This window comes from Tachypleus tridentatus, chromosome 9 (genome assembly GCF_004210375.1).
Source record: "Tachypleus tridentatus isolate NWPU-2018 chromosome 9, ASM421037v1, whole genome shotgun sequence".
In the NCBI taxonomy this organism is placed as follows: Eukaryota; Metazoa; Arthropoda; class Merostomata; order Xiphosura; family Limulidae; genus Tachypleus; species Tachypleus tridentatus.
The window spans coordinates 42,305,740-42,324,710 of record NC_134833.1 but is presented as its reverse complement, the minus strand read 5'-3'; the positions used below and the strand labels follow the sequence as shown (position 1 = coordinate 42,324,710).

At 33.2% G+C, this 18,971-nt stretch overlaps 1 protein-coding gene across 5 annotated transcripts in view; it reads right to left on the bottom strand.

Annotated features, from left to right (window-relative positions):
• The window catches only part of LOC143225137 (protein kinase C, brain isozyme-like), a 143,299-nt gene extending 135,819 nt beyond the window's left edge, over window positions 1–7,480 (bottom strand). For 3 of the 5 annotated variants that reach the window (XM_076453998.1, XM_076454001.1, XM_076454002.1), the window contains exon 1: window positions 7,245–7,474. In XM_076453998.1, the coding sequence (XP_076310113.1) occupies window positions 7,245–7,420 (176 nt within the window). In that variant the 5' untranslated portion in view covers window positions 7,421–7,474. Of the gene's footprint in view, window positions 1–7,244 lie in introns of all 5 variants that reach the window. The other 2 variants (XM_076454000.1, XM_076453999.1) reach the window with 2 other exon arrangements.
• Window positions 7,481–18,971: the final 11,491 nt, after the last annotated feature.

Genomic DNA, 18,971 nt, shown 5'->3' with positions numbered 1-18,971 from the left:
TAATCTGATAGACTCTCTTTGGTGTTTATACTGAAGATTAAATTAAGAGAATTCTAAAATGGACGAGTTATTTATATTATCAACATTTGTGCGATTTTATGTTTTCTCCACATGTGTCTTTAGCTTACTTTTACAGTAATGACGTCATTTAAACAATAGTCACGTTGCACCTATTCTCTTGAAGACGGGGGCACATAGTTCAAAGCCTGTTACTGGTTCTAGTTTTGAAGTCAACGCATCTCGCATTTTACGCGTCAAAATTTCGTTTTTTGTTGTTTTGCTTTTACGAAACTAAAATAAACATAATTGTAAGACTTGTCGTTGATAACAATAGAAGGTATGGGAACAATGGAATTAGACTTTTCTAAAACCTCCTGATAAAAATCATCGACTTTCCAGAAATTTCTGTACATATAAATTTGTTTTATAAAAAAAAAATCCCAAATCCCAATGTTTTAGAACTTTTCATAACAAAAAATTCTAAAGTATTTCTAATCTAGAGCAAGTGGTATTCTAAACGTTAGAAAAGTGGCATTAACTTTAACCCTGTTTTTAAGTTTATCAAACTTTGTTCATTTATTCTTTATTTATAACTTTACATAGTTATAATATAGTATAGACAATTGAAAATATTTTGTATTTGTAATGATTATTTATAATAATACGAAGAGCCTTTTTTTTCTGTTGGTACTCAAACGAGTGTTATTTTAAACAGAGTTATAATTTTCAAAGTGATATTAATTTCAACAGTTACATTCAAGTGTTGTTCCTCTGCTTCAAAATTATGAATTCAAAGCTGCTTTCCCTACACTTGTCGCAATTGGTTACTACTCGTGTTTTCTGATATTTTACGAGACTAGTTGGATATTTCTATAAAAATATCCTATTAATTGAGATATATATGGTGTATACAATAACTTTTCTACTGTAATCTTAATTTTCAACATAACTGAACAAGGAGAAGTTTCACCAGAAAACTGGTTACTTCTACTGTTAGAAGTCGTTTACGTAACACGCAATAACGTTTGCAATGGCAGTTATTAAAATAATTGAGAAACCTGATCTATAAGCTTAAGGATCCATGTGAATTGTAGTACCTAACCTAAAAGCTTGGGAAGGAACAGAAAACTGCCAAACATCGAAACTTAAGTTAAATATAGTTTGTTTTAAATTTCACCCAAAACTACACGAAGACTATCTGCGTTAGCCATCCTTAATTTAGCAATGATAAACCAGAGTGAATGCAGCTATCAATGTTACACACCGCCAACTCTTGAGCTACTCTTTTACTGACGAACAGTGGGATTGACCAAACATTATAACGTCTTTCACGTTAGAAAGGACGGGCATGTTTGTTGAAGGAGATATGAACCTGCGACCCTCAGATTACGAATATATCCCAATCACCAGATCATGGCTAGGCCTCGTAGCTAGAATGTTTCATCTCAGACTGCAACAACGTTTAAGGTATTTGTTAACGGGAGATGTCTGGAAAACTTCGATCATGCGTGTATATAATAGTTTCAGAAGAGTAGCTTACCTCATGTATATATGCTTAAAATTTTGATAATAAATATAAGATACGTGGCGAGTAAGTTATCGATAAAACGATAAATGCAGAAACCCCTGAGGTAACAGCTTATCCCAGCATATTTAATATAGTAAAATGACGTTTGATACATGAGGTAAAATAAATTTATTTTCAGTGTGTATAAATAGTGAAAAATGTACCAAACAATACGGCTCGGCATGGCCAGGTGGTTAAAGCGCTCGACTCGTAATCTGACGGTCGTGGATTTGAATCCCATCACACCAAACATGCTCATCGTTTTAGCGGTGGGGGCGTTATAACGTGACGGTCAATCCCACTATTCGTTGGTAAAAGAGTAGCCTAAGAATTGGCGGTGGGTGGTGATGACTAGCTGCCTTCCCTCTAGTCTTACACTGCTAAATTAAGGGCAGCTAGCGCAGATAGCCCTTGTGTAGCTTTGTGCGAAATTCAAAACAAATCAAACAATTTACCAAGAGTTATGTAGTAATGACAATTTCCAACGTACAAAGATATCCTTCGTATTAAAAAAGGAATGATGGAAAGAATAATTCGAATTGAGTCAGAAGAGAAAAAAAAGAGTAGATGCTCATTGGATCGTGTCGTATAACCATATTGTGCTTAAAATACAATGACCACATCAATGTCAAAGTGTGATCACGCGTTAAAGCTGTAAAGTATCCATTTAAACATATTTGTACTGGTTACAACTATGCAAACATCGAAATTAAACAACAATACCAAGTATAAAATTTAGAATGGAATAAAGTAAACACATGTTTAGATTCAACATATTTTACTGTCCCTGCAGGTACTTGGCGCCTTTTTATGTTTGAAGGTTAGCTGGTGCTAAGCAAGAATATTAAGCACTGGTGAAGGTGTTTAATCAGGAAACAACGTTAACCGCATTGTTTAAGTTCACTCAAATATATTATTTCACAAAACAAAATTCTAATAAATGGCTTGGAAAAACAACGAAGTGCAGAGGCTATCTTTGGTCGCCTATATACTTTAAGTCCCTCACAACAGGAATTATATTATCTGATATTGTTTTTGTTACGTGTGAATGGTGCTGTTTCAGATTTACATCTTATTGACGATGATGCAAGAATGGGGATAATGCCTTGAAGAAGCTACAACATTTAAAATGCCAAATCAACCAAGACGAGTTTTTACTTATAAATGTGTTCTCTGTAATCTAGAAAATATAATAGAATTTCGGGACAAATTTTAAAATGATTTTACCGAAGACCTGATTCATTGTCACTTACAAACATCAATGTTTGATTGATATTCAAAGAACAATGATACACCATGCTATACCATTGTAGTGACTACAAGATTCCACTTTCACACATGAAATATATACGACGAAGAAGAAATAAAAAGAAGGTATGGTCAAAAAACAATTTAAAAAAAAAATACAATAACCTGAATGTAGACCAACGAATTATCTGCTGTAAATAATGGATAATTTCCAGATGCTTTGCATAGATAGACGCGGATCAGCTGATAAAAAAGAAGACATTTACAAGTGCTTATTGCATAAATTAAGAGGACAATAAAAATAATTTTCCTGGACTGCAACTGCTACCAGTTTACTATCAGGAGGTAAAATTGTTTGTTTTTCAATTTCGCTCAAAGCTATACGAGGACTATCTGCGCAAGCAGTCCCTAATTTAGCAGTATAAAACTAGAAGGTATAGTAGGATTGACTGTCGCAATATAACGCCGCTCGCACGGCTGAAAGGGCGAGCATGTTTAGTGCGACAGGGATTCAAATCCGCGCCCATTAGATTACGAATCGAGTGCCTTAACCACCTGGTCATGCCAGACTATCCATGAGGTAGGAAGGTTTACTTCATGTTTAAACTTCCTTTGCCCTTTTAATTTTTAGGAAAAAAATGTTTCAAGTATTACAACAAATAAAAAATATGCAGAATTGTTAATAAATAATTTTCTTATTTTATGGGAGAAAGCGTCGATGGCAGAAAAGCTTGACTTAGATGTCTGAAATAGACTACTCAGAAACGTCATCTGAATAAATTAAGTACTTGGAAACAAAATTATTATATATGGTGGATATTTTAAACATTTGTTTCTACTTGTTACACACGGATCTCACTGTGCAATAATAAATTATAATTTTTTAGAAATTTTGTTCGAGGATGGAAGAAACTGAAAATAAAAAACATACATGAGAACTGTGCACGGAAAACAAGATTTCAGTGAAAAGTTAAGGAACTTAGAATGGACAAATATAATTAATTCCTCAGTTACCAGAGATTGTTTTAAGATATCAAAAGAGTGTATAACAGAAGATAATTTATTTGAAACAAATATTTTTCCAAACATTAATTGCAGAAAATGTTAAAACATAAAGGACGGATAATATTATACGTAGAAAGTTTGTTTTGAATATTACGTAAAGCTACACGAGGGGTATCTGTACTAGCCGTTCATAATTTAGCAGTATAAGACTAGAAGGAGGGTATATAGTCATCACCATCCACAGCCAGCTCTAAAGCTACTCTTTTTTCAACAAACACTGGGATTGACCGTTACATATAACTCCCCCACAGCTAAAAGGGTGAGCATATTTGGTGTGACGGGAATCCGAACAAGCGATCCTCAGATTACGTGTAGAGCATCTTAACCACCTGGCCATACCAGTCCTTGAGCATTATAATCTACCATTTACTTTGTATACAAAAAAACAGGACATAAGGAGTTTCACATGTAAATATAATTTAGTAATATAACTCATTTATTGAACGAAATACAACATTTGTCAAGCAAAGTAAAACTCTCACAAAAAGTTCGGATATGGAAAGTTAAAGCTTTCATTAATTATTTTGTTGTAACTGTATATAAATGTCTCCTCTGATAAGCTTCAACTACTGAAAAGTATAAGATAAAAATAAATAAATAGCGTGATAGAACAATGATCAATTATTTTCGTTGATCATTCGATATATGCAAATTGTATTTATCCATATCATTTCAAAACATTCTGAATTTGCTGGCTAAAAAAAAGCACAAATACTAAATCCAACAATGTAAAATCAATTATATTTTCTTTAATGATAAATTTATTGACTAGACTACTATTAGTATTTGTTCGCGATGTCACGTTACATCAAATATGTGATCAAAACTATGCTGAAGATATGTATTTACTGGATTTAACTGTTTGGATTCAATGAACTGTAAAGATCAGAAACAGAATTACTTTCCTTTCAATCAGATCTGTAACAGTCTCTTTAAAACAGAACAGTTACACCATCTCTGTAACAATATCTTCACTACAGAACAGTTACACCAGATCTGTAACAATATCTTCACTACAGAACAGTTACACCAGATCTGTAACATCTTCGCTACAGAATAGTTACACCATCTCTGTAACGACGCCTTCACTACAGAACAGTTAAGCGTGTGTAAGAGTATGTTTTCTATCTTTATGATGGAATGAAGTTTTATTTGGAAAACTCTGTATAATATCGAACAGATATCGTCGTTTCGTTTTGTTTTTGAATTTCACTCAAATCTACTCGAAGGTTATCTGCGCTAGCCGTCCCTAATTTAGCAGTCATCACCACCCACCGCCAACTCTAGAACTACTCTTTTACCAACGAATAGTGAAATTGATCGTTTCTTATAACGCTTCCACAGCTAAAAGGGTGAGCGTGTTTGGTGTGACGAGGATTTAAAACCGTCGAACCGATATTTAGACAAATTCCTTTATTAAAGTGATTTTAACACCAATGTTAAACAACATACTACTATTTCAAAATAAAGGTTAAGCATATAGCAAAATAATGAGCATCGTACACATTTTGCAAGTATCAGAGAAGTGTCCAAATATTCGCATGTTATATAATGTTACAATATTTTCTGATAATAATTATGTGTGAGCAAGAACGAAACAGAATTAATAAACCATGTTTAGTGTATAAATACGTATATGTAATCTAGAAGAGAAATAACTTGTCTAACTCACTACAGAATATAGTTTTAAACAACATGTTAATTGCTGTCATTATGCAGACTGGAAGTTATAAGAAAAAGCTGTAAGACAGAAAGTCAGGCTGTACCATAGGAACCACGCATATAAGGAGCCAGAGGGGAAACGGTCCCCCCCACTTCTATTACTGTGGGAAATATATTTCTCCATACACACACATCTCTTAGGAAAGACGAAAACGAAGACAGATAAATGCGTACATGTCGTATCGTTATAACTCGTAAAAACTTATTTAAACCGCTTTAGTTTCCTAGCAGTGATCGGGTTTTATAACCTGGACAAATCTTTAAGTCGTGAAGATTAATTGATTCCAAATAATATGCATCCTAATCATTGTCTAATTTACATTGCTACAGTTAATCTCAGTTAATGAAAGTTTATAATGGCACCCATAATTAAGCTTCAGTCGCACGTGGCTAGGCCTTAGGAAGAAGGCTTAAGACTATGATATCAAGCTGTATAGAAACAAACTCTATGCAGTTTTGCGTTTACGCTTTCTTTTCTAAGTTTTACATGTAATATTGTAATACTGTGTCCCTACACATCTCTCATTAGTTATTTTTAATTTAACTGATGTTTAGTTATAAAGTATTTAGTTTTAAAAGTGTTATTTTACTCTTAATTTCCATACTACGTTATGTAACTTCTGTCATATCAAAACACCAAGAGGAAACTAGCAAGTAGTAGTGAAGAAAAAAAAATCATTGTACCAATTATAACAAAACATTCCGTATCAGTATCATTACTAGTTGTGTGCCCGAATAATACTGAATCTCGAATAATCACATAAAACAGTGTTTTATTTTTGAAACATATTGAAAATGCTAAATTTCTAATGTCGTTTAACATTACAGAATCTCACTATGTCATGATAATAGTTTATAACCTTAAAGGTGAGGAAGAATATTATTCAATGATAAATCAGGAATGAATTAACCTAAAATGTAAGTCGAAGAAGGAGAATGCTCACTGAAAACTTAGGGATGAATCAATCTGATTTGTAAATCAAGGAAGGAGATTGTTCACTGACAAAACAGTGATATATCAATTTGGTTTGTAAATTTAGGAAGGAGATTGTTCACTGACAACTTAGAGATGAATCAGTCTATGGGTGATTTTTATCCCGTCTACTTCTAAAAATGGTAGATTAACAGTTTACTTTTAAAGGAGTGTTGTTACAGCATAAAAACACAACAGTTCTCACACTGTTCAGATTTATTTGGTCTACACTGCACTTTTTATATATGACGGGCACCTCTTATTCAACAAGCATGATAAAGCCCGACATTTACCAAGATTTAAAGATAATAAATTTTGTCTTAGTATTGGACATTGTATAATAATAATAATAAAGAGACTTCTTTCAAATGTATATATGTAAGTGAAAGAACGTCGTCTTGTGACACAAAATTTTCTCTTATTATTAATACAACTGATATCTTCTAACAACTCTGAACTGTATATTTATTTAATAATAACAACAATTTTAATTTTTAAAGTAAGTTATTTGTGCGTAATATATGATATTTAGTTATATTTTAAAACAAGCAGAGTAAAATTCACCCATTAATTGATAATCACAAATTCACACACACCACAGTACAGTAGTAAAGTAATATTGAAACGGACCACAAAATAGCTTAAGTAAATAAAGATGAATCTACTCACCAAATAAAATCTTTACAATGACTACAGAAAGTTGGCTGTTTAAAAAACCTGGGAATAAACGTATGATCTTTAATGATGTACACATTTTTCTTCTTTAGCGCTCCTTTTCTCCTTCGAAGCCTCATCGGAGTTTTTGAGGGGATCAGATCCGTCTCATCGTGAGTGTCGTCAGCCATGTTCCTAGTTTCTCGTTACATCAACGATTGCCGTAAGTTTTACAATGACGCGCGCATGTGCAAAGCGTTAACGTGGTGCACAACTATCAACTCATTTCAGATTTACGGGTGGTTTAGCGAACGGAAAACGTCATTTTGCAGAGGTATATAATATTAATAACAAATGTAATACTCTATTTTCTAAGCTAGTCATAAGAGATCTATATAATATTGAGTAATTCACTGAAAAATTTACTGACGACTTTCTAAATGTCGGTTTACGTGTGATATTTCTAGATCACTTTTCCGATGTAGTATTAGTATAATTTTCAAGTAAGATATTAATTGTGAGTGAGATATAGAAGTTTTCATTAGCATTGGAAACGTTTCTTGGTGATATACACAGAAACACACAAATTTCCAACATGAAATTATCTTTTTTATGGGTATTAAATCCAACGTATTATTAATGTTTCTATGCAACTAGATGTCATAAAAAGAACTTGAGTTATCAGTGCGTGAAACACTTTAATATAGAGAAGAAATAAAATTTTACTAGTATTCGATCAATTACTTGTCACTTGTTTTCTCACTACGATTTTAAAATTTCGAAAATGTGAAAAGCGAAACTTCAGATATTAATTAAATATTTACATAAATATATAGCGAATAACGCGACTAGGAAAAATATGATCAGTGTGATTTATTTCGTATAAGTACAGACTGTTATCAATAGAGAATGTTTTATATTTTTTCATTATTGTTGTTTAAAATGACTGTTCTTTTATACTCATTTGTTATTGTTGTTTTGAATTAAGCACAAAGCTACACAATGGGCTATCTGTGCTCTACCCACCACGGGTATCGAAACCCGGTTTTTAGCGTTCTAAGTCCGCAGACATATAGCTGAGCCACTAGGGGGCTCTTTTATATTCACACCCCAAATGAGGGAAATTCATGAAATTAAGATCGTAAATAAAACTGAATGGTCACCCTCAATTTGGAGGGTTTTTTAAGAATTATAGTTGTGTCTAATTTAATGTTGTTACAACAGAGCAATTATATTCTGTTCAGCACATAATAGCTATTTATTGCACACAAGAATAAACTGAGATTCATAGCTTGTGTTGATTGCAAGAGATTGTTATAAAAATACGATAATAGAAATAAGCAAGTTTTTTTTATTTATCATATGAAACATATCTTTACCTTTAATGATACCTTATAAAGAATAACCTCACAGAAACTGGTAACAAAATATTAAGCCATTTCTTTTTTATCTAAAAGTATATAGTAATAATAATCGAAAAAATTAGGTTTCAACATCTAATCTCTTAGAGACTTCATTTCAATAACAATATAAAATAAAAAGAAACCTAACAAGTTTTAGTGCGTGTGTTTTTACAAGATTATATTCTTAAGACGATCGTAAAAAAATCACTATTTTTTTAGGTTTCATAGTCTGTACAGAAATAGAATCACACGTCGCTTTATGTCTTTTGAAATTTATCTTTTGTCTGTTTTCCTGTCTCCAAATTTGATTACAAATTGAATAATGCTTGTCTAGGAACTTTTCGTTTTGGATCCTTTTGGGATTCCTTTGCTGAAAAAAATATATTAAAGTAACCTGAGAATCGTAAACTTATACGGCTCTTACTTTTTATATATGTATTCTTATACCCTTAGTCCTTTTATGTTTTATTTTCTGTTTGACCAACAGTATTGTTCTAATAGAAACCTTACCAATGAAGTACAACATAGAACGTCAGTGGTCTACTGCTGAATGCCCGTCGTGAATTTTATTTCTAATCAATACACTTCAATTTGGAATTTTTAGCCTGTTTATCAATCTCTGGGCGTATCAGTAGTAAGATTACTGTGTGTTAATAATCTATATGTCCGAAAGATCTAGAATTGTAAATCACATGGATAATAGAATCAGCAAACAGTTTCAAGGAACATCATAAAATAAACTATTCCTGTTTCGAAAACAAAAGTATTATAATTTTAGTAAATAACAATTAAATACAACGTGATGTTTCACATACAAGCCAATTGACTGTAGCTATATATTTGCTGCAGTGGAACTTGTTTGTTTTATATTAAGCTGTATATTACGTGGATTTAACGACGTACATTAAAGATTATTTTCTTGCATATCGCTCGACATAATTCGTAAGAACATTTCTCGTAAGAAACAGTCCATTAAGACAAAAGTAATTTCTGTTCTCTGAAAGTCTGAAAACGCTATAGCCAGATCAGAACAACATGCAAAGTAAATATAACACTAAACTTTTTACAGTTTCTGACATTAAAATATCAGGTAAAAAATGCATCTACAGATCTTTTGTAAAAAGTGAAGGTTGCTTGTTTAAAGATTAGAGATGAGTTAAGTAAGTAATTTTATTTTTTTTATATGCCATTGTTTATACTGCTTGTGATGATGAAGTCTATAATCACCAACATATATTTAGAATGAAAAAAATAGAAACTACATAAGGGACTGATGTCAAGTTTAATCAACTCTGACAGAATACTTCTCGTGTTAACTCTAGGGTATTAATTCGAACCAATGCCCTACGCTACTATATTGCTTTTTGTTTTTTCTGGAGGAGAGAGAAGGAAATGAATCACGATCAATTCTGATATGTATTTTTTTGTTTTTAAACTGATAGCAGACTAAGACAAGAACATGAAATATAATTAGTTTGGAAGAAAAACTGTCTCAACGATTTCTTCTGACAGATTGAATTATTTATTTTCAGAGACGAAAATAATAGTTTACATCGTCAGTCTTTAAAATAATGTTCTGTTTCAATTTACTCTTCGCTTTTACTACGAAACTTGGCCGAGAGATTAGCGTGTTCGACTTGGGGGTTGAGGATCTGTTGTTCGCGCCCCGTTATCGTAAAACAAAATCACATTTAGTAATCATATAAAGGAACGCCTTTATACCTATATTAATATAATTAAAAAAAATTATATATTCAAACATCTAATACCGCCCTCTACATTTCGACACACAGTTACACAACCCCTTTCAAACATGTGGTCAGCTTCCGGTCAGTTACCTCTTTCTTTGTGAACCTGACGATGACCGAAGAAGGTCGAAACGTTGTTCGCTCTTCTATGTAAAATATTTTCTCAACCCAAAATCACATTTAGTGCGTTATTAGAGTGATGGTCAAATCAGTTACGCCATTCTATCTGGCAAGAGCAATTGAAGAAATAGAGATGGCTGATATTCCCTGTACAGTTTGCTCGAAATCAAACGAACAGACAAATACTATGAAACCTGTTAAATGAAGTATCACACCATACACACGAAACCTTATTTGTATCGCACAAGATCGTTGTAAACTCCGTCCTGTTTACGTTTAGATGTGTTGGAACACAATTTGCAAACGTACCTAAAACACCAAGACGTTCACTTGGCACTCACAAAATACAACGCCCTTCTCGGAACTAAAGCAGGAAGCAAAGCTCAATCCTGTTTTTTCACAAGTTGTTTAGTGTATAAACAGTTTGTAACTAACAAATAAGAAAACAAAGTTCATCGAACACTTATGAATGTGGAGAAATAATCCTGGCATGAGACAAAAATTTACGATTAATTAATAAAATGGGTGTTCCTAGGCTAGACTCCTGCAGAAATAATCAGTGAAGTATATAGGGTTACCTCATGTAAAAAACAAGCTACCAAAAATTCAAACTTTTCAAAAGCACTGTTCAAGATAAGTTAGCAGTGCAAATAGAAGTAATAAATGTGGCACTTTCTCAAACACAATGGATGGATGGCGTCTGCTTTCTATCCTTATATTGAAGTATTCCTCAGACACAGCTATCACTAAAGAATATTAAATACATCTGCAGTCATATCAATTAATTCACTTTCGTTTTACTATGTAGAACATTGGTAACTTCAAATAATTGACTGTTTCACTTACCTGATCCTATAAAGCTCACGTCTTGGACGGTCTTAGCTCTAAAATAATGATGAATAACAAAAAATTCATAGCCAATGATAACGAACTGTTTACATTGTGATATAGCCGTTTCTTCTTCTCAGATCACCTGGTGGGATGGCGTAAGTTTACAGACTCACAATGCAAAATTTGGGGTTCGATTATTGAGTTTATGCCAAAAGGTCATTAGAAGAATCTTTACACATCAAGCTGCTTATTTGTTTGTTGTTGTTTTGTTTTTATAATCCACAAAAGTAGTCATTAAACTTTATATGAAACAGTGTTCGCGTTTCTTGTTTTAACGTAGTGTGTGAAGACTGTACAGACTCGATGCTCTTTCTTCTACTGTTTATCGTGCTATTCACCTATTATTATATTTGGTGTAATTTTATCATGCACCCAACAGTCACTAAAGCTTTACCACTTTCCTTTCAAGAGGAGATTGGTGCTGAACTGCATATTAGTCTTTTTATTTTTTAAGTGGGGAAGGGGGGGCTGATGAACGGACTCTTATTGATTCTATCAAGCCGAACAAACGCAACTTTTACCGCATTGAAACCGACAGGAATCAACAACAATACTTCTATTTTCTAGCATCTTTAATAGGGCATAATTTGGCTCTGTGATAAAATTTTATTTTTTGCAGCTTTCAAGCCGAATTCGAATCGTACGATATCATAAAAGATTTTCCTCACTTTAAGGTGTGGGTGCGTTGTAAGAATGACATTTAATCCCTGAGCGTTGTAGGGTGCTACTCAGCGGCTGTTTTCCCTTTTGTTAGTCGTTCAGAATTACAGGCAGTGGTAAATAGCTTCAGTAGTTTTGCCATAAATACAAAGTAAAGTATGTATAAGCTACGTTCATGCTATCACCAAGGCCTACAATGAAACATCTTACAATGCCAGCTGTTTTTATAATACATTTTTACTTCAAATGGATTTCTCGTTATCATGAATCATGAATGAAAGACCTTGCGCTTTCGTCATTATCAGATTAGCAAGTTGTAGGGCAATGAAGTAGATGGTTTTTTTCTCTTAGACACACATTATGGTAAAAATGCAAATGTTTACCATAACGGAACTTATACAAAATGTGAACAAAGAGATGGAATTTTCTTTAAAATTAGAGAGCTGCTGAACCTTGAGTAAAACAAGAAAAACTTGTAGTACACACACACAAAGGAAAACTTACCCATTTAGTTTGTATGCGAAATTATAACATTTTTGAAACTTTCTAGTAATACCATAGTCGCACATTGTAGCTCAAACATACCAGGAAAGTTCGAGTTACTGGAATTGTAAAGTAATATATCAGGGTAGGGTCACACCATTTTACTGTTTCATACAAAGAACTAAACTAGTTATCATCTTCACTAATGAAAGGACAGCCTAATGAATATTCACAGTCACACATTCGTAGCCTTTATTCTTTCCGCTCTAGTCCTGAACCAGCTATCAACGTGTCTAACAACACAAAAGTACTTCTATTATAATAGTAGTGGTCATAGACGTTGCAATACGTAACGTGTGGACCAGGAATAACAAAAATGATTAAAACTAATGTCCAAAATGTAGAGTGTAGTTTCAATAAGTATGTGAAGATAAAGGTTTGAAACTAGGACATGTTAGAATATTGATAATACAATTTGGATTTATGCATAATAAGTCATGCCAAACAAGTTTACAGTAAAATTATTTGTCTGCGGGATATTTAATTTTTTGTTCTGTCTTTCATGTAAAACCTCAACTTTCTTTCTTTTTTCAATGCATGTCATTTTGAGAAAAGCAAGTGTGTGAAATTGGAGTTATTGCCAGCTTGCCAAAGTATAAGTAAGTTGTTTACGGTATAGACTGTGGAAAAGTAGTTTACTGTAGATGTTAACTTCTTTCTGTTTTTGAGCATACATGACTGTGTAAACTAAAGGAGCTGAGTGTGTTATATTAAAATGATTTTAGAGCCTAACCACGCTGTTACAGTTCATGTAACCATGTCTTGTCTGGTAGTATTCTTCCTTAAGATAATGGATCTTCACTATGACGTCACCTGAATTTTTTTTTTCCATTATAAAACAATACTCCATTGCCATGTTAAAAGCACACACATTACTTCCTTACTAATTCTCATAATCCACCTAGTGTATTAAGATAACACAAAGAAATCCATCAACCGAATTGACTGTTATGTCTTCGAACGAACTAACATGAATACCTGTTTCTTCTTTCATTTGCTTGAGACAGGAACTGGTTGAACTGATGTGTCGTGGAAAAACATTGTCAGTACGTCACTTCTGTCGCTTTTCCAAATGTAAATCCTTGTTCATATACTTATATCATTGCGTACTGTTGCCTTGGAGACGGGTAACTTTGTTACTTCCGACATTTATATTCGTAATATCTCCCCTAATTCTAAACGCCACACTTTGCTTACCTCTGCTTGGGCGTAATTTGTTGGAGGTCTAATTTAGCATGGTTCTAGTTTCCTGGCTTAATCCATATTCCTTTGTTTTCTGATGCCATTAATTTGAAAAAAATTGTCTTGGAAAATCCAAATACCCGAACTGCACACGTGTTTAGGATCTCAGAATATGAATATTTTGAATCTGAAAGGGCTGGTAAATACCCTTCCTTTAAGCGATCAATTTTCAGTAGTATCATATTACTTACCAAATGTCATGAATATAAACATGTAGTCTTGATGAAAAGTGTTCTTACGTCTTTAGTGATTTTACGGTCTGTTGTTTTATTGTTCTTAGCATACAACTACATCTGTGTATCGTTCTCTACAGGGATTAGAACCTTAGGTCTTAGAATTCTAAGCCCTTAAACCCAACGTTAACCTACCAGAGAATATCCTAATGTGTGATCAGTGAATATTGCAATAATTATTGGTGTAGCTATGAATAGGTGGTCAACTGACCAACTTCCGAAAGGAATGTAGAACGCAATGTGTCAAAGTATTCTCACTATGGTTCATTTATTTATCAACAGTGATCAGTGAAGTATTACCATAGTGTTGAAATTTACATCCTCTAATGGCATAGAAGAATTAGCTTCATAAAGTGGAATGAATGATAAAATATTTTCTTATCCAGACACTTATGCATAGTACTGTACTTTTTCGAATGACTACTGTGTTGTACTTTCATGAAAATAGATAGAAATAGAAAGAAATATATAAAGCTTAAAAGTAGCAAAGAAGTCAACACATGTGTCCCCAAGTTTCCTTACCGAAATAAAACTCAAAATCTAGTGAGTTTTATTTTAACATTTCCTGATTTTCAGTAACAAAAATATGTCATATAGAAATGGATAGACAAACTAATACTGAACTAGTTCAACATACTATCCCTATTCCATCTGTTTAAAGTGCAGATCTCTAACCCAGTCTGCTCAGTATGCAAATTAATACATATCTGAACCATCCTACATACACTCAAGAGTCGTGGTACCAGTATCATGCACATCAGAGACTTTGTTCCCATCAGCATTAGAATTCACTTCATAAATACCGCCATTTATTTATCTGTATAACCAATTTTAAAGATGCTTACAGTCGTGATACGACCAGAAATTTATGAATTTCAATGAGGTTAATTCATCCTGCTACTTATTTAGCTGTAAAATCTACTTTGGATAGATTTGTTATTGTTATTGAATAACATCAGTTCATACATCCTATTATCACAATAGAACTATCAAAACCAACTATTGTGGTGTATTTTTATAAGACTTGTCTTGGACTCTATCAATACTGTGCTTAGATTAAAAATATAATAGTTTCGTAAATTGAAATTTCATAAAAAAACAGTACATCATTACTTCTGCCTAAACTATAATTTATTTGGCTTTAATATAAAAAGTGGAGACACCAGCCATGACGTAAAAGGTCCCTACATAATTTCCTTGGACATTACACTCCATTTGGTAGAAAAGTGAAATAGTGTTATCTCACTAAAACTAGGACCTAGAAGCACCAGCTCTAAGTTTGTTTGGCAAACAGATCTTTTGGGTTCTTTGGCTTGATATAATGTCCCTTAGCAAGTGTGTGTCTAGCTAACAAAGAATGCAATCATGTCCAGATATAACGAAGAACCTAAAGTGGGAAAACAATAAGAAGTAGTAAAGTCTCAATAAAACACAACGTTAGAAAGGCCTGCCAACATTAAACTGGAGAATAGAGAAGCTATAATGGGAAAAATACTTCAAAGTATCGAATAGAGGTGAAATATCCTTGCAATCTATAGGACGTGTGTGTTTTTCTTATAGCAAAGACATATTAGACTATCTGCTGTGTCCACCGAAGGGAATCAAACCCCTGTTTTTAGAGTTATAAATCCATAGATTTACCGCTGTACCAGCTAGGCGCAGAACCTGTAGGAGGCAGTCTTCCAAAACAGTTGTTACTCAAGTTACCTTGGGTTACCAATTTAGAAGAGTAGCTGGAGAAAGTAGGACTAGAGTGGTAATAAAGGTTTTATTATGGTTTTCCTATTACTCGTAATTTCAACTAATTATTATTAATTGTAGTTTAAAGCATTTTTAATAATTGTTCTGATAGAAGCTATCACATAAGTACTTATACTTTAAAATATCAGTTAACTATTATACATAGATTAAGTGAGACAACGTTATGTAAGTTTCTAATAGGGCTATATGTGGATGAAATGTAGCACCATGTTAGCTAATTTAAACTTAGTTGTACATTTTTTCTTAAGCCTTAACTTTTGTAAATTCTCATTAATTTTATTCTCAACGTGCAGTTGTCACCAACACTTGTTTTATTTGTGAAAGAAGATAAAGAGTGAAAACACTTCGTCTTATTACCAATTACCCAAGTCTTGTGAATAACAGCTCATGTATATTTAGTATATTTTAAGTTAATTTGGAGCGAAGAAAAGGGGAATATTTTCTGACTGCTTGGAAGTTAAACAAAAGACATCAAGTTAAAGATGAAGAATGTACATTGCACTAGAAATGTACAAAGAAAAGTTGTAGCATTGCTAATTGACAAGTTCAAGGTCATTACACAGGAGTGGTCACAATTTATATAAATTAACAGTATATCATAATGCACTAACATATACCCACAGATTCGAGTCATGGTATGGATATGCAGATAAATAGTTTTATGGCTAGAGGTGGTTTCGACCACTATTTTGCAAAGAGGAATATTGATATTTTATATACAATTAGAACCATGTCTTTATCCACATAATGAAGGGCATGGTTGCAGGAAAAAAACACTCTGACTCAAAGAGCGATTTCACTCATTCTGGATGTCAGAATTATAACTAATGAAGATCTAAAAACGAGAAAGGTTTGAAGAGTCGAAAGCATCAAATTCATAATCTTTATTTTGAAATTAATAGCCGTTTTCATGAGAAAAAACTATGAAAAGTAGAATTACACCAGTCTCATTCTATTTCAAGTTCTGTGATGTAATTCCAAGATATATGTGCTTTAACTTTGTTTAAACTTCGTCTTTTAAACTAATGTCATTGTATAATGGAGAGTCTTAGAAAATCTTTAAAAATTCGTGGTTTAAAATTGATCTCATTATATTTTACAGAAAATGTTTTAGCGGAAATTGCAATGCAAATCAGTAATGTGTCATCATGATCATCACATTGATGAAGCACTAAAGGAAGTAGTTCTGAGTTTTGCATGATATCTATAACGAAACTGTCAGAAAACATTAAGTATGTGAGTATATCTAACAAACCTTGTTATTTATTTACACAGTTTACTTCCTTAAAAGGTGGCCCGGCATGGCCAAGTAGATAAGGCACTCTACTCGTAATCTGAGGGTTGCAGATTATAATCCTCGTCACACCAAACATGCTCGCCCTTTCAGCCGTGGGGGGCGTTAATAAAGTGACGGTCAATCCCACTATTGTTGTTAAAGTGTTGGCGATGGGTGGTAATGATCAGCTACCTTCCCTCTAGTCTTACACTGCAAAATTAGAGACGGCTAGCGCAGACAGCTCTTGCTAGGCCATGCCAGGCCCTTTTTTTTTTTTTTAAAGCTACTGTTATGGTCATGCGATTGCTGACAGGATTGCCTGGAATCTAATTGTAGTGATAGTGCAAATTTGCACTAATATACTTAGTAATTCGTAGAAAACACAACTCTCTTTACCGATTCCCAAGTAAAAGAAATGTGATATATGTCTTGAAGAAATAAGAAGATACATTTCTATAGGCCATTTAAGCTGCACCACCCTTACCTTGTACAAACATATGAGATACATAATTAATCGGACATTTTTCGAAAAAGTGGCCTAAGATGCCATGGATGTGATAGAAAAGCACAGCATAGAAAATTAATTGTATTACCACTCTAAAAACAGACAGAAAATCCCTATTAAAACCAATGTTCTACTCACTGTTATCTGTGCATTCTCTTTTAATTTTTTATTAGTATATATAATATATCCTCTTCCTGTGTTTGTGTTCCTCCATCTGAATAGTTATACTATATTTGAAAGTGCATTAAGTTACATCGTCATTTATTCTGTGTAGTTTGGTAAGAAACAGCTTGTCCAAATGTTGTCGATGTAAAAATCATATTCTCACATGTGTTTAATTTTAGGTAAGAGGAGTTTTTATTTTTTCAGTGGTGAGCTATGTCCAGAACGTGATGTTGGTTTCAATTTAGGTTGTTGTTTGGTATTAAGCTCAAAGCTACACAGAGGGATATCTGTGATCTGTCTACCAAACCCACTTTCTAGCGATATGAGTCGGCAGAGATATCACTACAATTTATGGTATGTCCTGTTTTATAATTAGAGTCAGCCATAGCTGATTTTCTGATTATACCATACTATTTGCGTTTTAATCTTTCATTCTTTCGTATATTGTTCGACTAATTTCTTAAAAGGTTCTGCACTATTGTATACGTTAGTTAAAAGGTTTAAAGGTTCTGCACTATTTTATATGTTAGTTCAGTGATTTTTAACCTGTGTGCCGCGAGAGATTGGCAGGTGTGCCGCGGTGTTTCTGAAACACATTCAACTTTCTTGGGATTTTACAAGCAAGTCGAACACATCAGTTAATAAAAGCTACTATAGAGACACTCTGAAACCTTCCAAAACATTCGATGGTTTTCATTGAACTCGAGCACTGAGAAGTTTATTCCTAAATTTCATTATCGACTGCAACGGTTCGAATGCTAGTTTAATTGTGGCGCAACAAGCGCTTCGTACGTCATAAATGATGCATCAAACAATCAAACTGCTTTCTGGAACAAATTCTCATTCTGCGGTAAGCTACAGCTACTACGCTGTAGGTAGGAATCTTATATCAACTGCAGAACTTCATGTTTATCGTGTATGAATTAGCTTTTTCATTTATCCATGGAAAAATATTTAAGTAAGTCTGGTGCTGCAAAGGAGAATGTGTTGAATCAAAAGCAAGGAATCAAATGACAGCACAAAAACGAATACATCGAATACGGTTTTATCGCTTTGAAATCGAAACATTTTCAATTACCATTCTGCCTACTCTGCAATGTAGCTTTATCGAACGAGGCGCTTGTTCTCAGCAAATTGAATAGAAACTTGAAAACAAAACATTCAGCTGTGAAGAATAAACCAAAAGAATACTTCG